The sequence below is a fragment of the Eleutherodactylus coqui genome, chromosome 11 (genome assembly GCF_035609145.1).
Source record: "Eleutherodactylus coqui strain aEleCoq1 chromosome 11, aEleCoq1.hap1, whole genome shotgun sequence".
In the NCBI taxonomy this organism is placed as follows: Eukaryota; Metazoa; Chordata; class Amphibia; order Anura; family Eleutherodactylidae; genus Eleutherodactylus; species Eleutherodactylus coqui.
In genome coordinates, this window is record NC_089847.1 from 72,686,083 (window position 1) to 72,707,731 (window position 21,649).

Below are 21,649 nucleotides of genomic sequence, written 5' to 3' on the forward strand. Positions count from 1 at the left end.
AGCCCATAAGTCTGTGCCGATTCATTCAATAACATATTTTTATAGTGGTTGAAGCCACGGTTTTCTGACACATAGCTCCTTCATACAGTTGTAGAGTTAAATGATAAAATTCTGTCTTCCTCCATCTGCCACTAAGGGGACATATATTATGGATTTTTACAGCTTCTTTTGAGCTTTATAAATCTGAATGCAGTGAGCTCCCCTTTAATGATAGCTGCTAGAGATGAGCGAACACCAAAATGCTCGGGTGTTCGTTATTCGAAACGAACTTCCCGCGATGTTCGAGGGTTCGTTTCGAATAACGAACCCCATTGAAGTCAATGGGCGACCAGAGCATTTTTGTATTTCGCCGATGCTCGCTAAGGTTTTCATGTGTGAAAATCTGGGCAATTCAAGAAAGTGATGGGAACGACACAGCAACGGATAGGGCAGGCGAGGGGCTACATGTTGGGCTGCATCTCAAGTTCACAGGTCCCACTATTAAGCCACAATACCGGCAAGAGTGGGCCCCCCCCCCCCCCTCCCAACAACTTTTACTTCTGAAAAGCCCTCATTAGCATGGCATACCTTTGCTAAGCACCACACTACCTCCAACAAAGCACAATCACTGCCTGCATGACACTCCACTGCCACTTCTCCTGGGTTACATGCTGCCCAACCGCCCCCCCTCCCCCCCACAGCGCACACCAAAGTGTCCCTGCGCAGCCTTCAGCTGCCCTCATGCCACACCACGCTCATGTCTATTTAGAATTGCGTCTGCCATGACGAGGGACCGCAGGCACACACTGCAGAGGTTGGCACGGCTAGGCAGCGACCCTCTTTAAAAGTGGCGGGGCGATAGCCCACAATGCTGTACAGAAGCAATGAGAAATAGAATCCTGTGCCACCGCCATCAGGAGCTGCACACGTGGGCATAGCAATGGGGAACCTATGTGCCACACATTATTCATTCTGTCAAGGTGTCTGCATGCCCCAGTCAGACCACGGTTTTTAATTCATAGACACAGGCAGGTACAACTCCCTATTGTGAAGTCCCTGTGGACCCACAGCATGGGTGGCTCCCTGGAACCCACTGGCGGTACACAGAAATATCCCATTGCATTGCCCAACACAGCTGAGGTAGTAATGTCGTGCTTAATGCAGGTGGGCTTCGGCCCACACTGCATGCCCCAGTCTGACTGGGGTCCTTTTCAAGTGTACAGATGTAGTAAAAACTCCGTGTGCACCTACAGCATGGGTGGGTGCCAGGAAGCCACCGGCGGTACATAGAAATATCCCATTGCATTGCCCAACACAGCTGAGGTAACGTCAGCTGTAATGCAGGTGGGCTAAAAATTCATTTGATTACACTGTAGGCGAGGGCCCACAAAAATTGCTGTATCAACAGTACTAATGTACATCAGAAAAATTGGCCATGGCCAGCCAAGAGGGCAGGTGAAACCCATTAATTGCTTTGGTTAATGTGGCTTAAGTGGTAACTAGGCCTGGAGGCAGCCCAGTGTAACGAAAAATTGGTTCAAGTTAAAGTTCCAAGGCTTTTAAGCGCATTGAAACTTTTAAAAATTGTTCAGAAAAATTATTTGAGTGAGCCTTGTGGCCCTAAGAAAAATTGCCCGTTCAGCGTGATTACGTGAGGTTTCAGGAGGAGGAGCAGGAGGAGGAGGAGGAATATTAGACACAGATTGATGAAGCATAAATGTCCCCGTTTTGGATGGTGAGAGAGAACGTAGCTTCCATCCGCGGGTGCAGCCTACGTATTGCTTACGTATCGCTGCTGTCCGCTGGTGGAGAAGAGAAGTCTGGGGAAATCCAGGCTTTGTTCATCTTGATGAGTGTTAGCCTGTCGGCACTGTCGGTTGACAAGCAGGTACGCTTATCTGTGATGATTCCCCCAGCCGCACTAAACACCCTCTCTGACAAGACGCTAGCCGCAGGACAAGCAAGCACCTCCAGGGCATACAGCGCTAGTTCAGGCCACGTGTCCAGCTTCGACACCCAGTAGTTGTAGGTGGCAGAGGCGTCACGGAGGACGGTCGTGCGATCGGCTACGTACTCCCTCACCATCCTTTTACAGTGCTCCCGCCGACTCAGCCTTGACTGGGGAGCGGTGACACAGTCTTGGTGGGGAGCCATAAAGCTGTCCAGGCCCTTAAAGACTGTTGCACTGCCTGGGATGTACATGCTGCTCGATCTCCGCACCTCCCCTGCTACCTTGCCCTCGGTACTGCGCCTTCTGCCACTAGCGCTGTCGGCTGGGAATTTTACCATCAGCTTGTCCGCAAGGGTCCTGTGGTATAGCAACACTCTCGAACCCCTTTCCTCTTCGGGAATGAGAGTGGACAGGTTCTCCTTATAGCGTGGGTCGAGCAGTGTGTACACCCAGTAATCCGTTGTGGCCAGAATGCGTGCAACGCGATAGGCATCCTAACATGAAGTCAGCCATGTGTGCCAGGGTACCTGTACGCAACACATGGCTGTCTTCACTAGGAAGATCACTTGCAGGATCCTCCTCCTCCTCCTCCTCCTCAGGTCATACACGCTGAAAGGATGACAGGCAATCAGCCGGTGTACCGTCAGCAGCGGGCCAAGCTGTCTCTTCCCCCTCCTCCTCATCCTCCTCATGCTCCTCCTCCTCTACGCGCTGAGAAATAGACAGGAGGGTGCTCTGACTATCCAGCGACATACTGTCTTCCACCGCCCATCGGGAAAAGTAGTGGCGACTGGGAACTGAGTAGCGCGGGGCCGCCGCCTCCATGATACTTTTGAAGGACTCCGTTTCCACAACCCTATACGGCAGCATCTCAAGGCTGATGAATTTTGCTATGCGGACGGTTAACGTTTGAGCGTGCGGGTGCGTGGCGGCGTACTTGCGCTTGCGCTCCAACAGTTGCGCAAGCGACGGCTGGACGGTGCGCTGAACTACACTGGTGGATGGGGCCGAGGACAGCGGAGGTGAGGGTGTGGGTGCAGGCCAGGAGACGGTAGTGCCTGTGTCCTGAGAGGGGGGTTGCATCTCAGTGGCAGGTTGGGGCACAGGGGGAGAGGCAGGGGTGCAAACCGGAGGCGGTGAACGGCCTTCGTCCCACCTTGTGGGGTGCTTGGCCATCATATGTCTGCGCATGGTGGTGGTGGTGAGGCTGTTGGTGTTGGCTCCCCGGCTGAGCTTTGCGCGACAAAGGTTGCACACCACTGTTCGTCGGTCGTCAGGCGTCTCTGTGAAAAACTGCCAGACCTTAGAGCACCTCGGCCTCTGCAGGGTGGCATGGTGCGAGGGGGCGCTTTGGGAAACAGTTGGTGGATTATTCGGTCTGGCCCTGCCTCTACCCCTGGCCACCGCACTGCCTCTTGCAACCTGCCCTGCTGCTGCCCGTGCCTCCCCCTCTGAAGACCTGTCCTGTGTAGGCGTTGCACACCAGGTGGGGTCAGTCACCTCATCGTCCTGCTGCTCTTCCTCCGAATCCTCTGTGCGCTGCTCCCTCGGACTTACTGCCCTTACTACTACCTCACTGCAAGACAACTGTGTCTCATCGTCATCGTCCTCCTCACACACAGAAAGTTCTTGAGACAGTTGGCGGAAGTCCCCAGCCTCTTCCCCCGGACCCCGGGAACTTTCGAATGGTTGGGCATCAGTGACGATAAACTCCTCTGGTGGGAGAGGAACCACTCCTGCCCAATCTAAGCAGGGGCCCGAGAACAGTTCCTGGGAGTGTTCCCGCTCCTGAGCAGGTGTCATTGTAGTGGAGTGAGGAGGCTGGGAGGAAGGAGGATCAGCAGACAGAGGATTCGGATTTGCAGCAGTGGACGGCGCAGAACTGCGGGTGGACGATAGGTTGCTCGAAGCACTTTCTGCCATCCAGGACAGGACCTGCTCACACTGCTCATTTTCTAATAACCGTCTCCCGCGTGGACCCATTAATTGGGCGATGAATGTGGGGACGCCAGAAACGTGCCTCTCTCCTAATCGCGCAGCAGTCGGCTGCGACACACCTGGATCAGGAGCTCGGCCTGTGCCCACACCCTGACTTGGCCCTCCGCGTCCTCGGCCGCGTCCACGTCCTCTAGGCCTACCCCTACCCCTCAGCATGCTGTATTACCAGTGGTTTGATTTCACAGGCAGGAAATAAATTGGCGCAAGACTGCAGGCCAAATATAATTTTTTCCCTTTTTTGAAAACAAAAGGCCCCACTGCCTCTATTGAATGAATAATCTAAGTTTAATAACTGTGCTGTGTCCCTGCTAATGTGTCACAGAACTTGAGGGTAGCAGAGTTATTAACTCTGGCAGAGCAGGTATTTTTTTCCCAATTAAGGAAAGCAAATGGCGAAGCCAGCAGTAAACCGTAGCTGGGTGCGTCTGATTTTTTTTTTAATGTTGTACACGCAGCTCACACGTGTCCACAGCCCTTAGGACGGACAGAGGCAGGACAAATAGATTTCGTTTCCCTTTTTTTACACCAAAAGGACCCACTGCGTATATTCAATGAATAATCTAAGTTTAATAACTGTGCTGTGTCCCTGCTAATGTGTCACAGAACTTGAGGGTAGCAGAGTTATTAACTCTGGCAGAGCAGGTGTTTTTTTCCCAATTAAGGAAAGCAAATGGCGAAGCCAGCAGTAAACCGTAGCTGGGTGCGTCTGATTTTTTAACGTTGTACACGCAGCTCACACGTGTCCACAGCCCTTAGGACGGACAGAGGCAGGACAAATAGATTTCGTTTCCCTTTTTTTACACCAAAAGGACCCACTGCGTATATTCAATGAATAATAACTGTGTTGTGGCCCTGCCTACACAATTCTTTCCCTGTAGTATCAATGGAGGGTGCAATGCTCTGCAGAGGCGATTTTGAGGGGAAAAAAAATATGCAGCACAGCTAACAGCAGCCAGCACAGTACTGCACACGGTTAAATATGGCCCTAGAAAGGACCGTTGAGGTTCTTGAAGGCTACACTCACTCCTAACACTCTCCCTGCCTATCCAACACTTCTGTCCCTAATGCCGGGTGCAACGCTCTGCAGAGGCGATTTTGAGAAAAAAAAAAAAAAGGCACTGCTGACAGCAGCCAACACACAGGTATTACTGGCCCTAATAAGGACCTTTGGGGTTCTTGAAGCCTACACTAACTGCTATTTCTCTCCCTACAGCAGCTCCGGTACCAGCAGCACTGTCCCTCATCTAACTCACAAGGCATCTGAGGCGAGCCGCGGGAGGGGCCGACTTTTATATTCGGGTGACATCTGATCTTCCCAGCCACTCACAGCAGGGGGGTGGTATAGGGCTTGAACGTCACAGGGGGAAGTTGTAATGCCTTCCCTGTCTTTCAATTGGCCAGAAAAGCGCGCTAACGTCTCAGGGAAGGAAGTGAAAGTAACCCGAATACCGCATGGTGTTCGTTACGAATAACGAACATCCCGAACACCCTAATATTCGCACAAATATCAAGCTCGGACTAACACGTTCGCTCATCTCTAATAGCTGCATTGAGTTGCTGTTACAAAACTTACATCATGTAGTTTACCCAAAATGACAGAACAAACTTGTTTAACTGTGTAGATATAATGATATGGATGACTACTACTAAATATAAGAACATTTATGGATTACAACAGAATATGAAAAGTGATAACTAATTATGAAAATGCATATAGTGATACAGCCTTGCCAGTTTTTTGTAATTACTTTGAATTTTTCTTGGTTTGATAGATCTGGATGAATGTAGACAAAAGAATCCGAGAGGCGCACTCTGCAAAAACAGCCGTTGCATAAACACAATGGGATCATTCCGATGTGTGTGTAAAGCAGGTTATATAAGATCTCGCCATCCTCACATATGTGTGCCACAGAGGAAAAGATAGCGTGGTCTTGACAGTCGCTAGATCGTTATAGGTATGCAACCCTTCAGTACTGTTGTGCCTCAACAAAGTAAGACTCTCAAAAGCTCCATCATGGAAGGCAAAATGTGATGTGAGTAACGTATTGAGAAATATGTTCTTTGCAGTAAACCTTTGTTCAACAGTCAACTAGTTTATACTCATATTGTCTGGATATTTATGAAAAGGGGCCTATATTTAGCCCTCTTGTACAGGTATAATGGTCTCCACCTGTATGCAAGTAGTTGGGACCATTGCAATAGTGTCTATGTATGTATATAGGTGTATACAGGTGCAGAAGATATGCTATCTGAATGCATGGAGATTACATTATTCAGGATTTGTTTTTTTATATCATTTAGGTTATGTTGTGTATATAAACCTACATTATTTCAAGGCATATGTACAGTTTCTGACAACCACATTACAAAGGCAAATGCACTTTTAAGGCATGTTTATCACATGTGCACATCCACTGACAATGAATAGCTTGGCAACCGACTGAGGAGAATGAATACATACCATGCAGCTTTGGTATAGGTTGTACAGGAAGTACAAAACATGCTTGCGGACTGTGCAGCCTCTGAAAAACACGTGCTATAATTTGGGTTGATGAGACTTGAGTGAAATAGGAGCAGGCATGATTTGTTCCTGTCTGTCATATGGAGAGATGTACTGCCAATAATAATTGTTTTCAGCTGCACAAAAGATGGGATCATTCATTCATTGGCTAATCAGGTGCAGCCTCACATGGCCCAATGACTAGGTAAACAAACATTCTTCTAAATGTTCTTGCCCAATTAACGATTGTCCATGTAAATGGACCTTTATCTTTACAGGAATTAAACGTTTGGTATTAGGCTCCTCCCCTGCCCGCTGCTTTGTCCCTTTCCCTCAAGTCTTATCAACCTGTATTAGTTACATTCTAAGTTGGGTGTCTCAGATGCTGCACTAGTGACAGCCATATTTTTCAGTTCCTGTTTAACCCATTAAAGCCTAATTCAGTTTTTCATGATTAATTTCACTCTCAAACATACACTATCTTTACGGAGCCCCCGGAAAACAAAATACACCATTACTTTTTATGTGTTATATTCAAAAATAGCAGAAAAAAAATAATGTTTGCTACCCGCAAAAGATTTGCCTATCATGTCAATCAATACTTAATATCACCCCCTTAAGCAGGAATCACATATTTTTGTACCCAGCTAAAAGTAGTTGCTGTCTTGATTTAGGATTTGATTGCTATTTGTTGATTAGAATATATTCTTTACACTGTTGGCACAATACTTCCAGTGTGACTAGCTTCCACATAACCCTTAAAAAAAAGCGTAAAATAACAATCGACAATTGTCAGGGTGTTTTTATTCTTTTAATTTTTTTTATCCAAACGTATATTTGGTGATTATAAGCGAAGGCCACTTTCATACGTGCTCATTTTTGTCAGTATTTGTAAAGCAGGACTGGATCTGAGGGCTTATTTAGATGTGCGTATATCGGCCGAGTTTTCACGCCCGGCCTATATACGCTGTCCGTCTCTGAAGGGGGAGGAGGCGGGATGGGAGCAGTGCACTGAGCTCCCGCCCCCTCGCCACTATTTGCAATGAAAGGGGGTGGAACTTAGCTCCGCCCCATCCCACCCCTTCCATGGCAAACAGTGGTGAGGGGCGTAGAGAGGAAGGAGAGTGTGCGGGAGCTCAGTGCACTGCTCTTGTCCCACCTCCTTCCTCTGCAAAAAGAGACAGCATATATTGGCTGGGCGTGAAAACCCGGCCGATATACGCACGTCTGAATAAGCCCTAAAACACAGAAGAGGTTGAAATTTTCTTATTGCACTTTTTTATGTTTATGTCCCACTGCTGTTTTTTGCTCATGACACAAAATACTGACCAAAATACTGCCATGTGAAAGTGACCTAAGAGTTGTTTCAGCCATTGTTTCAGCAAACAGTCAAACACTACACCAATACTCTCCTAGAAACTAACAATTCTGCATTTTTTGCAGTGATGGGTTTTTTATTTGCATACTTGGCCAGTCTATTAGTTTTTTTTTCGATATTTTTCGAAATTTTGTGTTGTCTTCATTAAAGAGGATCTGTCATCTCTTCTGACGTGTCTGTTTCAATACATACTTGTATTCCCAACAAAATAACAATCTCGGGGTATATTTTCTTTTAATGCTGCGTTAGACCTCTTTCACACAAGCATATTGTAAAACATCTGTAATATTGATCCACAGTATGGAAGTATTACAGATGATCAAACGGTCCATATCCTATGGATATGCCATAAATGCCTGAGATGGAAATTCCCTATTAATCCAAAAATAATTAAAGTAATTAGAATGACAATTTTCATATTGGACTAAACGTTTACTCTACATACAGTTATCTCTTATATATACTTATGAATCTATTTATGCAGTTACACACAAGTTCCAGGAGATAAACACTTGATGGAACTGGATTTCTGGTATTGGTGAGGTCACATTCTTACAAAGGCCAAACATATTCCAAAAGGACACTCTCTTGGCATATGTCTGGCTAATAAAGGTCTATGAGCATGTTAACATTTCTGTCATGTAGACTGAACATTTATTCCAGATGAGATGTGAACCTAGTCTAAGGCCCCCATCTGGTTTCTGGACCTGGAATGTCATCACATTGACAATGGTACTTTGCTTTTCACTGAAATATTACAAATGTAGTCAAACTGATATTATATACGTTATACACTTTCTTTATTGTGTTACTTGTGTGGTAGTAACGTGTTGGACGTATTCAAAAACACATGTAATTTATTATGTTGCAATGTAGTGATTGTCATATTTATGATGTATTTGGTACCATGCATAAAATCAACTTTTTATACACATGTATGAGATTATAACATTACATTAAAATATGCTACATTTCAATGATAGCAAAGGATCATTTGCCAGTTTTTTTTTCTCATGGACCAGAGATATAGGCTTTACTGCGGTAAATGTTATTTTATAGTGAGTTTCTGCCTTTGTGCATAATCAATGTGGGAACTAACTTGCAGCAAAAGAAAAGGTTTGTCTTACCTGAAATTTTGCTTTCCTCGAGTTGGAAGACAGCACAGAAAGAATATTTTGTCTCCAAGACCCCGCTCAAAGAACAGCCCACCTAGAAGGATAAATAAATACATTAGCATAATTAATTGCTGGCCTATTAGAACCCTCTCACACAGCTCACATGTGTAATAAATAAAGAGGAATAGCTGCTAATTTAGTTTATTTGGAGTATATAGATGTGCTGCCTTTGGACTCAAAGAAAGAAAAATGTCAGTTAAGAAAAATTTTCTTTTTTACTTTGTCCTCACGCAGCACTAAAGGGAATTGTATAGCAAAAAGAAGAGGAGGGGTAAATATTGAATCACTGCACTTATAATGCTCCTGTCAAACGCTGAAGCCTTTATGTTGACTCTAATGCCTCACAAAGGAAGATAAGCAATACCAAATAAGAATAATATCCTGCACTAAAAGAGTCCATCCAGTTAAAAAAAGGGAATAAAGATCAATCACTCACTTGAAGGGATGGTCTATTGAAAACCCAGACTGTCCCCCTGATGATCCAAAGTTGCATAGAAAGAAAAACTTGGCCTTAGAGTATGTATATATTTTCATTTTATTCTGTAATTTTGTTTTACTTATGTATGTAATTATTTTTTCACCATCTATGTTCCCAATGACATCATATAAGACCTATGGGGGACATTCGTATGTTTGTTTGTTTTTTATTTGACACTTTTCCATTGTATCTGGGGCATCCATAGGAGCCCCAATTACAAGGAAAACATCCCCCTGTAGTGACAATAGTCACTGGCAGAGCTGATCAGGGTGTGTAGAACCCTGTAACTCTGCTGTAACAGGATCCCGGCAGTCACTTTTTAGTACATAGCGCTCATTGAGAGCTGTGTACTCAGGAAAGGAGAAGGTAGAAGGGGTTGAAAACCTCTCCTGCCTTCTCCTCCGAGTTATCAGCTGTGACTAACAGCCGACAACCCGACATGCTTCTGATTTATTACAGAAGCAGGGGCTTTAAACTCCCCTGCCATATTTTTACTATCGGCTGGGTTTAAAGCTTAGGACCAAGTGCTGTCAATTTACTGTGCTTGGTCCTTAATGGGTTAAACTGCAGAACAATCTTATTAAATATTACTTTATTTCTATTCCTTCCTGAGCAGATCCCAATCAGAATTGAAAAAGAACAGTCCTCTGATAAAAGTAGAACACATTACATGCATTACCTCTCTTTTCTCTGTTTCCACCACTAGAAAAATTATTCTGTGGGTCTGTAAATGAGATAAGCAGATATTATATGTTTGCTAGGCAAGTTACCAGGAAGCGGTTGTAGGCATATTGCATGACCTGTGCTAAGATTATTCTTCACAGATGGAATACTGGAAAGCTCGACATCCATAAAAAAGCATAACACATAGCAGAATAAAGAAGTGATAATACACAAACTACAACCACAAGAGCAGAAACTACATAACCTTGTGCAAGGTGTAGAATACCTTACAGGAACCTTACTGCTTACAAGGCAGAGAAATCCTGGGCACGAATGTATGCTAGTTCGAAAAAAGACATATCCATCTAGCTCACCCTATCACCCCCCCCCCACCCCCCGCCCCACCCACCCACACATATCCATCTAGTTCACCCTATCACCCCACACACACACACACAGTGTTGTTGAAGGCAAGAAACAACTACTGAAGTAGAAGCCAATTTTCCTCATTTAACCCCTTGAGTGGCGGGTTTCCTACCACCCTGTCGTGCCCACCAGGGCAGGTTTTTTAAAATGGTCAATCATTGAATTTCAACTAATTTTGCAGTTGCGTCTCAAGAGCCATAACTTTTTCATTTTTCCATTGACACAGCCATATAAGGGCTTGTTTTTTGCGGGACAAGTTGTGATTTTTTAAACAGGGGGGAGGAAAAAAAGAAATGGGGAAAAAAGAAAAAAAGGGGCCATGTCATTAAGGGGTTAAATAATGTATTAACTTCCTTCTCTGGGTCATTACGACGCATGGATAGCACATGTGTGACTGTATTTTTGATTTTTTTACAAAGTAAAGGGAGACAAGTGTTTTTATTATTTTTTTATAATTTTTTTCTTTTTGTTTTTTTCTTTTGATTTTTTTGTCCCTTTAGGGGACTTCCACAGGGACCCATCAGGACCCCCTGATCACATTCCGGGGGTCCGATGGTGACAGCCCTTTAAATGCTGCAGTCACATAGACTGCAGCATGTAAAGGGTTAACACAGCAGAGATCGGAGGTTTTCTCTGATCTCTGCTGTAAGAGCTAGTACCTAGCTGTCCTCTGACTGCTAACAACCAGCTCTTCCTGCCACAGAGACCATCGGCTTGCTTCTGACAAGCCAATGGTCTCTTTGGCAACCTGTAAACAAAGCAGGAGATTGCCGGCATATCGGCAATATCTTCTGCTGGTTTTTCAAAGCCCTTGCTTTGTTCTTTGTGGGTCTGTGCAGGCAGAGCACACTGCTACAGCTTTTGGCAATGTGCTCTGCAGCTCCCATAGTGATACATAGCCCGGAAATCTTCCGGGCTATGTTGCTATGAGCAGTGGAGCTCGTCCCGGAAAATTTCCGGGTGTGCCACTCAAGGGGTTAAGGGAAAATATTCCTTCCTGACTCCAAGCCTGACAATCAGAATAGTCGCTGGATCAATAACTCTTCTTAAGTAATTATGATGATAACATGTAACATTATTATACATTAATAACCCCTGCATGCATGGAGGATGCTGCTGCAGCACTAAGGGAGAAGCATTTGATATCAGCTACAGAAAACAAAAAGGTGGGCTGAGGAGGTGAGAAACAACCTGCACCTGCCAGGATGAGGACAAAATAAAGCGTGTAAATTGTGAGAGAGGGTTCTTATAGGCCAGCAATTAATTATGCTAGATTAGCTGGTCCTAGGGTGGAGTCTAGGGGAACACAATATCCCTCCTGGGTTGCCTGAGGACAAAGAGGAAATAAGCATTTCTTTTCTAGACTAGTTGCTGTCTGGCTTCAATCATTGTTCAGTGTAAAGTTTTACTGCATTACATTGGTGTGCTTATTCATTGAGTACAGTATGTCAGTATCATTTGTGTATGGAATTAAAATAACAAAGTACTGAAATATTTTTTAGAGTTTTTATTGTAAAATTGTCAATGGATTTTAAAGTATCAACTAAACACAGTTGCAGAATTCTGATCCATTTGTAATATTCTAGATTTCACATTTGTATGTACTGATTATGGGAGACAATGGGAAGCAAGTGTTCCTTTTGGGCATTAAAATAAAGACATTTTACATTGTCGTGTTTTGATGTGCTTCTAAATTTTTTCACAAATATTTACAAAGATAAACAAAGGTATGTGTGTCTTATATTGTTTTATTAAATAAATTGTCCAGCAGGGAAAAAACGTTCTGGCAAAGATATATGTTTATAATTCCTACACTTAATTGTATATATACCTGGTTGGCAGAGCACTGCAAGGTTCCCTGAAGTCCAATAGTTCTTCTCCCTGGAAAGGTAAGCAAACACCTGGCCACATGACCAAGAACTGTCTTTTCCCACCCAGGTCCTTGATTAGTAGGGGTGTCTGCGTCACTGCATGGCATAACTCAGTCACGCTGGCAGCTCCTTCGTCTCCGTTTCAAGCACAGAAACATCACCATGCATGCAAATAAAGTGGCTTCATTTCTAAGTGGGCCACCCTTGTGAAATAATTCTTTGCAAATGCAGAGTAACTTCCAGTGCCGCATAGTACAGAGTTCACAGTTATTTACACTCAAGTGTGATTGTTCTGAGTAAGAGAAACCAAGTAATCTTGTAGATATACCTTTTAATGGCTAACAAAAGATGCATGATATAGCAAGCTTTCTGATCTTCTATGGACCCTTCGTCCGGCTTAATGAAACTGGAGGATACCAGAATGTACTGTATATACCGGCGTATAAGGCGATGGGGCGTATAAGACCCCCGAACTTTCACCTTATACGCCGGGAATACAGTGGAGCAAAAAAAAAAAAATCATTACTCACCTCCCCCGGCGTTCTGCGGCGCTGCTGCAGGATGTCGCTCCCTCCTGGTCCCCGGCAGAGCATTGCTTTCTGGACGCAGGGCTTGAAATCCCCGCCTCCAGAAAACACACGTGTCTTCAGCCAATCACAGCCATTCAATGATGTCATTGAATGGCTGTGATTGGCTGACGGCGTGTGTTAGCTAATCACAGTATTAGCTTTCTGGAGGCGGGGATTTCAAGCCCTGCGTCCAGAAAGCAATGCTCTGCTGGGGACCAGGAGGGAGCGACAGCCTGCAGCAGCGCCGCAGAACACCGGGGGAGGTGAGTAATGATTTTTTTTTTTGACACTTTCTTTTTTTTGTATTACCGGCGTATAAGACGACCCCCGACTTCAAAGCAGATTTTTCGGGGTTCAAACGTCGTCTTATACGCCAGTATATACGGTACCGTACACAAATAAGTTTTATTAAGCCTGACGAAGGATCCATAGAACATCCGAAAACTCGCTATAACATCATGTATTGTTGTTAGCCATTAAAAGCTATCATATCTGCAAGATTACTTGGTTTCTCTTACTGAGAACAATCACACTTTGCTCTACTGGCTAACACGATACCAAACTTTTTGTTTGTTTTACACTTAAGGGCCTACCGCACATCCCAGCTACCACACCCAATTTTCTATCAATATCTTAGGAGAAAGGCCCTTGTCATAGTTTATACTGTGACAAGGTACAAGGGTTTTGGAGAAGAACAGGGTTGCCAACGTAAATCTTTCATAGAACTGGCTATGTGCAGAAATAAGCATTTTTTCTCTAATAAGATATATTACAAAGTTTCTTATATTCGCTTGTATCATTTACTTACGAAAAAAAGAGTTTGATTACCATTTAAACAATATTTAGTAATGCCAGAAAAGTTCTTGTTTTTTGAGTTGGATCGATTCTCTATAATGGAGTCTAAGTATCTTCAGATACATTTATGAATTGCTAGTAAAAAAAACAATGTCTGTAGCAGACAGCACAAGGTTCCAATCTAGCGAAGAGCAAGTTATAAATGGAAACCAATATACAAGTATGAGTAGATTTTTAGATGCTTTTATAACATTATTTGTTGTTAATATTGTGGGAAAAGTAGGAAAATGAAAAATATAATTGCATTTTCTGTTAGCGTTAGAACAACAATTAACTTTTAGTAGTTGATTAAGAGTTGCTACATTTGAAATAATACCAAATAATATTAGTAGTTGGCATACTAATAAACTCTATGTATGAAGAAAACACTTCTAGCAATGCTTACTGGGAAGAATACCACTGTAATAAGGCATCAGATGGCGCATGTCACAATTATATTTTTGTTGAATTTGTACAGAATTAACAAGAAAAAAACACCACATGAAATAGGAGGCTACAGAAGTATAAGTCACTTCTCCATGGACTAAAATTAGAAGCCTATTATGCTTCATACAAAACAAAGTCCTAATTCAGCCATGTGCAAGAAGCTTAAGTTTAGGTTTCTCAATGTTGTTCAAATGTATATAGCTAATGAGCTAGTTAAGGTCTCTAGGGTATGTTCACTACTAGTGGAAATGCTGTAAATGTTCAACAGGGGAATTGGCTGCAGAAAATCCACCACATTACAATACTAGCAGTGCGGAAGAGAGATCAAGAAATCTCATACGCATTCTGTGGGAAAAAATTATGGTATATATTGACCCCCAGTGATGATTTAAAATCTGCGGTTCGGGAGGGGTAACACGTCAAAAGCCTCACTAGCCAACCAGAATCTTACTGCACACTGATGAGGGCCAAACACCCCAAAACAGCTGTCTGTGTATGGATTCTGGCTTTGTTTTCAATTTCCAATCATTGCTCTACAGACCTTTTGTATTTATCTCTGTTTTTCTGCATAGCTATTCTTTTTGTATATCTTTGCATGAATAATATCAATCACCTTGACATATCTTGTAATTCCTCCCATCCTGCATTCTATCTCTCAATTCGATATTGTATCACTTATTCATGCATAGTGTGTTCTGAGGAAAGGGCGCCACAGCCTGAAATGCATTTATGTATTCTGATCTAAAATAAGAACAGATCACTTGAGCTAAATATAATGTCTTGTGCTTCTCTTTAAAAAAGGCCTACACCTATTTTTTTCCTTTTGTTTATTCTTAGACTGTAACTTTTCCAATGAGAGAGCTTCAAAATGCAGTTTTGAAATTTCTGAATCACAACCGACTTGTTGCACAGATTTTCTTGGACTCTGGAGATAATTTTCCATCAACCTTTTTTGCTTTGTGTGGTTCATCGATGTATGTGGTCTTCTGGAACATTTATTGTGTACATTCTAAACACTTCCATCTGCTTCTTATTTCTAATTTAAGTGATAGTAAGTTGTATAGTTTTATTTCTTTGAAACTGTCTCTCCACTTTAACTGCATTTTCAAACTTTTAGTAGCACTTTAGTATAAATTTCCTTCATTATTCCCATTATTTCTAATTAGTTAAGAATGAAAAGGAGTGAAAATTAAGTGGGGGAGATAAATCAAAACTGATACAAAGGAAAAATCGTTTAGTTTTCCATGGCAACCAATCAGGTCTCTGCTTTGATTTTCCAGAGGCGGAATCCAATTGGTTTGCTATGGGCAACCTAACCAGTTTTTCTTTAGACCAGTTTTTATTTATCTTCCCCAGTGAGTTATACACTGTTAAAGTATGTATACATTTTTGGACACCAAAATACGCCTATGTGAAAGTGGCCACAGGCTATGTTCACCTCATGTTTGTCAGAAAGTTCCCAACATACAAGCACTTTGGTTATTTTAGCACTAGAACAAGCATACTCCACACACATACCCTCATGCAATGCTCTGACTGGTATTTCTGTAGACATTCTCTATAATGGGCTTACATTGTCCCAGTTGCAACAGCACAAATATGATTTCATGGCAAAAGAAACCTGTCCAAATCTTTGCATGTGCAACAAGGGCAATCAGAGCCACCAAGAACACACCTTTTCACTTTCAACTTCATTCTGGAATGCAATTTTTCCATGCCGCTATAATTCCCCTGCATTACATGACAAACAAAATCCAGGGCAGATATGATGGTATTTTCACATTATATTGTGTAGAACTAAGCAAAACATGTATTAAAAACTTTCTTCCCAAGAATGTAGTAGAATGTCTTCTCTATTCCACCAAATGAAAAATATAATTAGACTGTGTTAGCCAGCAAAGAGAAGAGAGACTCAGAATTTGAAGTAATTGATACTTTACAGGGGATTAAATTATACAGGATACATGTCATCACGTCTTTTATGTGGATGCACTGTGCAAAGTGTCTTGTCTACAGTTATGTGTATTGCACAGCTGCAGTATATAGGAGGTTAATGCCTGCAAGTGGCTGGGATATGTCTGGAAAATGTAACAAGCTTGTTTAGTCATGTGGTGTTGTATGAATATAAATATGAGTGATTGAGAGCTGGGTGTGGTTCATCTTCTATCTACTCCAATGGTTGAGAAAGGCGGGAGAGTGCCGGCCACATGGGGGTACCTTCAACCCTCATCTGGTGAAGTGATGGAAACAGAGGAAAGGTATCCTGAGGCCTACCATTCCAGGCACCACAACTATACAGGTAACCATTGTCCCAGCGTTGCCTGGAAGAGCCCTAGCAGTACCTTGGCCAAGGTTACATGCGTCCCTCCGGGGAGGAGTCTGGTAGAGCCACAGTGACAAGTACCATCTCTACCCGCCAGCTCCTCAGTGTGGGCCTTGTGTCTTGGTCGCTGCAATGAGCAATTGAGCAAATGATGTCAGAGTTCGCTAGGGCAGCCTGTTTATACAAGCAGATACATTGTTGACTCATTCAAATGAGAAATAATTTAGTTGTTTACATTCGCTGTATGAGGCCTCCCTCACACATGGATTGTGGTAAGCGCCGCAATTTTACTTTCGCTTTCGGCTGCAGGGCGCTGCATTTGGCAGCGGAGTTTGAGTTTAGCATACCTCATCATTGATGAGGTGCACTAAATGGGCAAAAATAGAACAGACACTGTTCGAAAACTGTCTGAGCGGTCCCATTGAAAACAATGGAAGTGTTACACCACAATTAATGCGGTGCTGAAAGTGCCGCACTAATCGCGGTAAAAACTGTCTGTGTGAGAGAGACCCAAGTAAATGAGAATGACTGAACGAACGGCATTGTAATTCAATGTTGTAGAGTTGTACAAAATCTTATTCCGTCTGTATTATTAGGTTTTCTGCTTGAACTTGGCTATCTAACATAGATGTTTGGTCTCAAAATGTGGAAGGAAAAGGGTAAAAACAAGTAACAAACATCTAATAAGAACAAGACTCCAAGTTGTTCATTATGAGTTATGAGTTGTGGTCTGCAAAGCATGATATTAGGAAAGTAGAGTGGTTCATCTGTACTGTTACAAGGAGGTTAGGAAAATATAGTCGTATACAAAACTTTCAGAGATTAAAGTGGAATATTAGGATGCCAAATACATCAACCCCCCAAAATACATATTATATAAGCTAATTAACAAGTGTATCCAAAAAATTTAAACCATTTTGACCAATTTTGTTTTTTTGAATTTTAGGAGTTGATCAAGTCTAGATGCAATCAGATGCCCCATGAGGGCTCAGTCAGATGGGCGTTTTTTTTGTGCGCATGTTATTTGCTTTTGCGATTCGCATCTATTAAGACCAATGCTTTTCAATGACAGCAGTCATATGGCCGATATTTATCTGTGCACAAAAATGTGCAGTGGTAAAAATAGGGCAGCGGATTTTAAAACGCAAGTAACCGCGGATATCCGTCTTTTTTGGATGTGAAACCCATGGATGTGACAGCTTGTGCTCAATGGGGCTGGTGGCAGCAGCAGAGTGGACCCCATTGAGAACATACATTAAAGATCGCAATGCTCTGGCACAGCTGTGACAGCTGTGGCACAGGAGCGTGATGTTTTCCCATTGAATTCAATGGAGGCGGCGTTACAGCCGACTTAATTGAAAGCAATGGGCTGCCGACAAGCCTTGCGGTGAGGGCTCAGTCACACTGGCGTTTTTTTGACCGATTTGCAGATGCACTTGCGATCTGCGTCTATATATACCCAATGCTTTGCAATAGAATTGGTCACATGTCCATTTTTTATGCGGATGTGCCGAAAATTATGATGATTCGCAGAACGCATGCAATGGGGCCGGCGGCAGCAGCGCCGACCCCATTGAGAACATATACTAAAGATCATTCTCCCCTGCCACAGCTGTGACAGAGGAGAACGATGTTCTCCTATTAAATTCAATGGAGCCGGCAATACAGCCGGCTCCATTGAAAGCAATGGGCTGCCAGCAAGCGCTGTATTAATTTTCTCTCTCAGCTGTCATTTAATAGCTGAGAGCTGCCTCTGATTGATCACAGTGCTCAGCCAATCAGAGGCAGCACACACTCACCCATGAATTCATGAATGGGTGAGTGCTGCCTCTGATTTGGTTACAGCCCTCAGCCAATCAGAGGCAGCCCATTCAGCAGGCAGGGATTCAAATATAAGCCCTTCCCTGAAAAGCATCCACAAAAGTATAAAAAATAAAAAATATATATACTCACCTTTTTGCAGCTGCCGGAGATCAGCCGGGTCCAGCTGGCTCTTCTCCTGAACTGCTTTCTGAAGTATTAAGCAGGCAGGGATTTAAAATCCCTGCCTGCTGAATGGGCTGCCTCTGATTGGTCACAGCCCTCAGCCAATCAGAGGCAGCACTCACCCATTCATGAATTTATGGGTGAGTGCATGGTGCCTCTGATTGGCTGAGCACTGTGATCAATCAGAGGCAGCTCTCAGCTATTAAATGACAGCTGAGAGAGAAAATTAATACAGCGCTTGCTGGCAGCCCATTGCTTTCAATGGAGCCGGCTGTATTGCCGGCTCCATTGAATTCAATGGGCGAACATCGTTCTCCTCTGCCACAGCTGTGGCAGAGGATAGCGGGCAGCGCCCGTGTGACCGAGCCCTTTAGGCTGATAAACGCTGTTTCAAAACAGACAGGGTGCAGATTTTGACTGCTTTTTGGATGCAGAAATGCTGCAGAATTTTCCACAGAAATTTCCGTTGAGGACATTCTGCAGCATTTCCGCATCCAAAAAGCAGTCAAAATCTGCACGCTATGGGGCGTGGCCTAACCAGCGGAGAGTGCAGACGTGCGGGACCTCAGCTCCTGCCACCACACCGGGAAAACCGAATTAACCGGCGCTCCTGACACCGGACAACGCTGCCTAACACCAGCACAAGCTGCTCCGCAGGTTGAGGAGCAAAACAAGCCGCTCCGGCCCTCACACGGCGGAAGAGCTCTTTCGGGCCTAGTAGACAGGAGGAGGCCGGGGACTAAATTTTCGCGCCGCTCCGGAAGCGCGCGGCGGGAAGAGACGGGCGGAAGCCCCCGCAGCTTCACTCATCAGTGGCACGATCCGGCAGCCCTCAGAGGGGCTTCCCGGACGAAAGGTTTGGAGGGGGGAGGATTAAGTTGGCAGCCAGCCAGCGGCGCCGCGGCCGCGGCGACCATTGCGGAGGGGGAGAAAATACAGTCAGACCAGAGGGGGGGCCTGAAAGCAGCTCCCCTCACCATCGGAAAGAGACAAACGAGGCCTAATTCTGAGCCTACCAGGCGGCGCTGCTCCGTCCCCGTTGTCAGCAGGGCGACCCCCCCTCACTGCACCTCTGCATCTTATTCTTAAAAGGTGCTGCTGAAGCCCATACCCATATCTGTGGGTCTGCTAGTGACCTAAAAACAAGTCATACAGTGACTACATCTGACCTACAGGCACTCAGAGACTCTCTCCCCCCTGCCTACTCACCCCATACTGAGGCACCGATCTGAGGCCCCCTCCTCCTTCCCTCCTGCCTCCCACTGCCTTGCTCTACCCCAGCTGACTAGAGCAGACATAAGGAGAATAGACACTAGCTCATTTAAAAGAGCACACACAGGCTCTGCCTGAATTTTTTTTAGGGGACCCCGGTCACGGACCCCGAGTGAACTTTGCTATATAAGCCCCCACCGGGCGTGTCTCTTGCTCTGCTCGGACGCACTAGCGGAGGCCTGTCAACCCACGGCGCGTTATATAGACTGCGCTATTTGCACAGTCCAACCTTAGAACAAAACATCTCCGCCAGGTTCCATTTCAAAGTGATACCGGGCAGCAGGGCCCGCCTGATGAATCAAGAATAAAACCATTCAAGGGGGCGGACCTCGTCGCACGAACGGGCCTGAACCGACTCCAATTCAACATGGGGAAAAACAACAGAGATAAAAGCAGCGATTCCCTGAGCACACCACGACCAGCGAAAGGCCAATCAGATATGCAGAGGTTCCTTAAGGAGAGACCTTCCAGATCCCCACATTCCTCTAGCAAAAAAGCCCTGAATTTATCCGCACCTCCGCCGACCAACATAGAAAGAGAAGGAGAGGAGTCATCAGAAGGAGAGGAAACGGAGCAAGTATCCAGAAGCTTCATGAGAGACCTAATCACCAAAGCTTTACAACCAATTGTCTCAGATCTCGCTGAGATCAAAGAAGAGGTCAAGCACACAAGTAAAAGAGTAGAAGCCCTGGAAGCCTCCTCATTCTCAATAATCTCACATTCAACAGAGCTCGAGCAAGTGATTAGAGAACATCACCTCCAGCTAAATCGAACCCTATTGCTCCAAGAAGATCTGGAAAATCGCAATAGGCGAAATGATATCAGAATGAAAGGTATTCCGGAAACATGGGCTGCGGAGGCCCTTCCCAAGATCGCAACAGAACTGTTTGCACAACTCCTGGGGCAAGAAAGAGCCGCCCTAATTAAAATAGAGCGTATCCACAGATCACTTCGACCCCCCCCCCCCCCCCCCCGGGTATCTCAGATCCACCTAGGGATGTGATCTGTAAATTACTAACGTACACAGATACCCAGGCCGTATTGGATTCTGCAAGGCGCAATAAGGACACACTGTATGACGGAGCGCCAATTCAGTTCTTCCAAGACCTGTCCCCAACAACCTTAACCAAACGGCGCCTATTGAGACCCCTGCTGGAGGCACTGAGAGCAAGGGACATCAGGTATTCCTGGCTCTTTCCTTTTGGACTGGGACTTAACATTAACGGTCGCCGGTACAACATTCGTATACCAGAGGACCTGCAGAAATGCTGGCCCCTCCTTGAGATGGAACCGATCGACATCCCCTCATGGCTCCCGCTTCCGGAGCTCCCTACGCTTCCCTCTCTACTTCACGCGGAGGCCGCCCAGAACTCAGGAGACACCAGATCCCCTAGAGGAAAGAAAAATAAAAATAAAGAAGGCTCTCTGCAGGAGACCACCTGAGTATTTGTCATGCTGAAACCCATGGCTAATTTAATGTTGGGAACTTAGACAGAGGGGATGCTTACTCCCCCTCTGGCTGACAGTTTCCCATAGGAGTTGATAACATTTGCGTTTTCATTTTCTTAGATATTATGACCTGTTGGTAGTGGCGAGGCCTGCCCCACCTGGGCCCAGGCCTAGCCTAATTGTTGATAATTTGTCATTGTTTCTCACCCCCCTCTTTCTACCAGGTTGCGGATTGGTGGGACTTCCAATTGGACGAAAGTCGTTCTGGACAACGGGACACTGTCCCTAGCACTTGGCCTTTGCCCGAGCTGCCTTCCAGTACTACAGTCGCATCCTCAATCCCACTGCCT

The 21,649-nt window shown here is 44.7% G+C and overlaps 1 protein-coding gene across 2 annotated transcripts in view; it reads left to right on the forward strand.

Annotated features, from left to right (window-relative positions):
• Window positions 1-12,221, forward strand: part of LTBP3 (latent transforming growth factor beta binding protein 3) — a 161,881-nt gene extending 149,660 nt beyond the window's left edge. For both annotated transcript variants that reach the window (XM_066582582.1, XM_066582581.1), the window contains one exon: window positions 5,701-12,221. In XM_066582582.1, the coding sequence (XP_066438679.1) occupies window positions 5,701-5,852 (152 nt within the window). In that variant the 3' untranslated portion in view covers window positions 5,853-12,221. The remainder of the gene's footprint in view (window positions 1-5,700) is intronic.
• The last annotated feature ends 9,428 nt before the right edge of the window (window positions 12,222-21,649 follow it).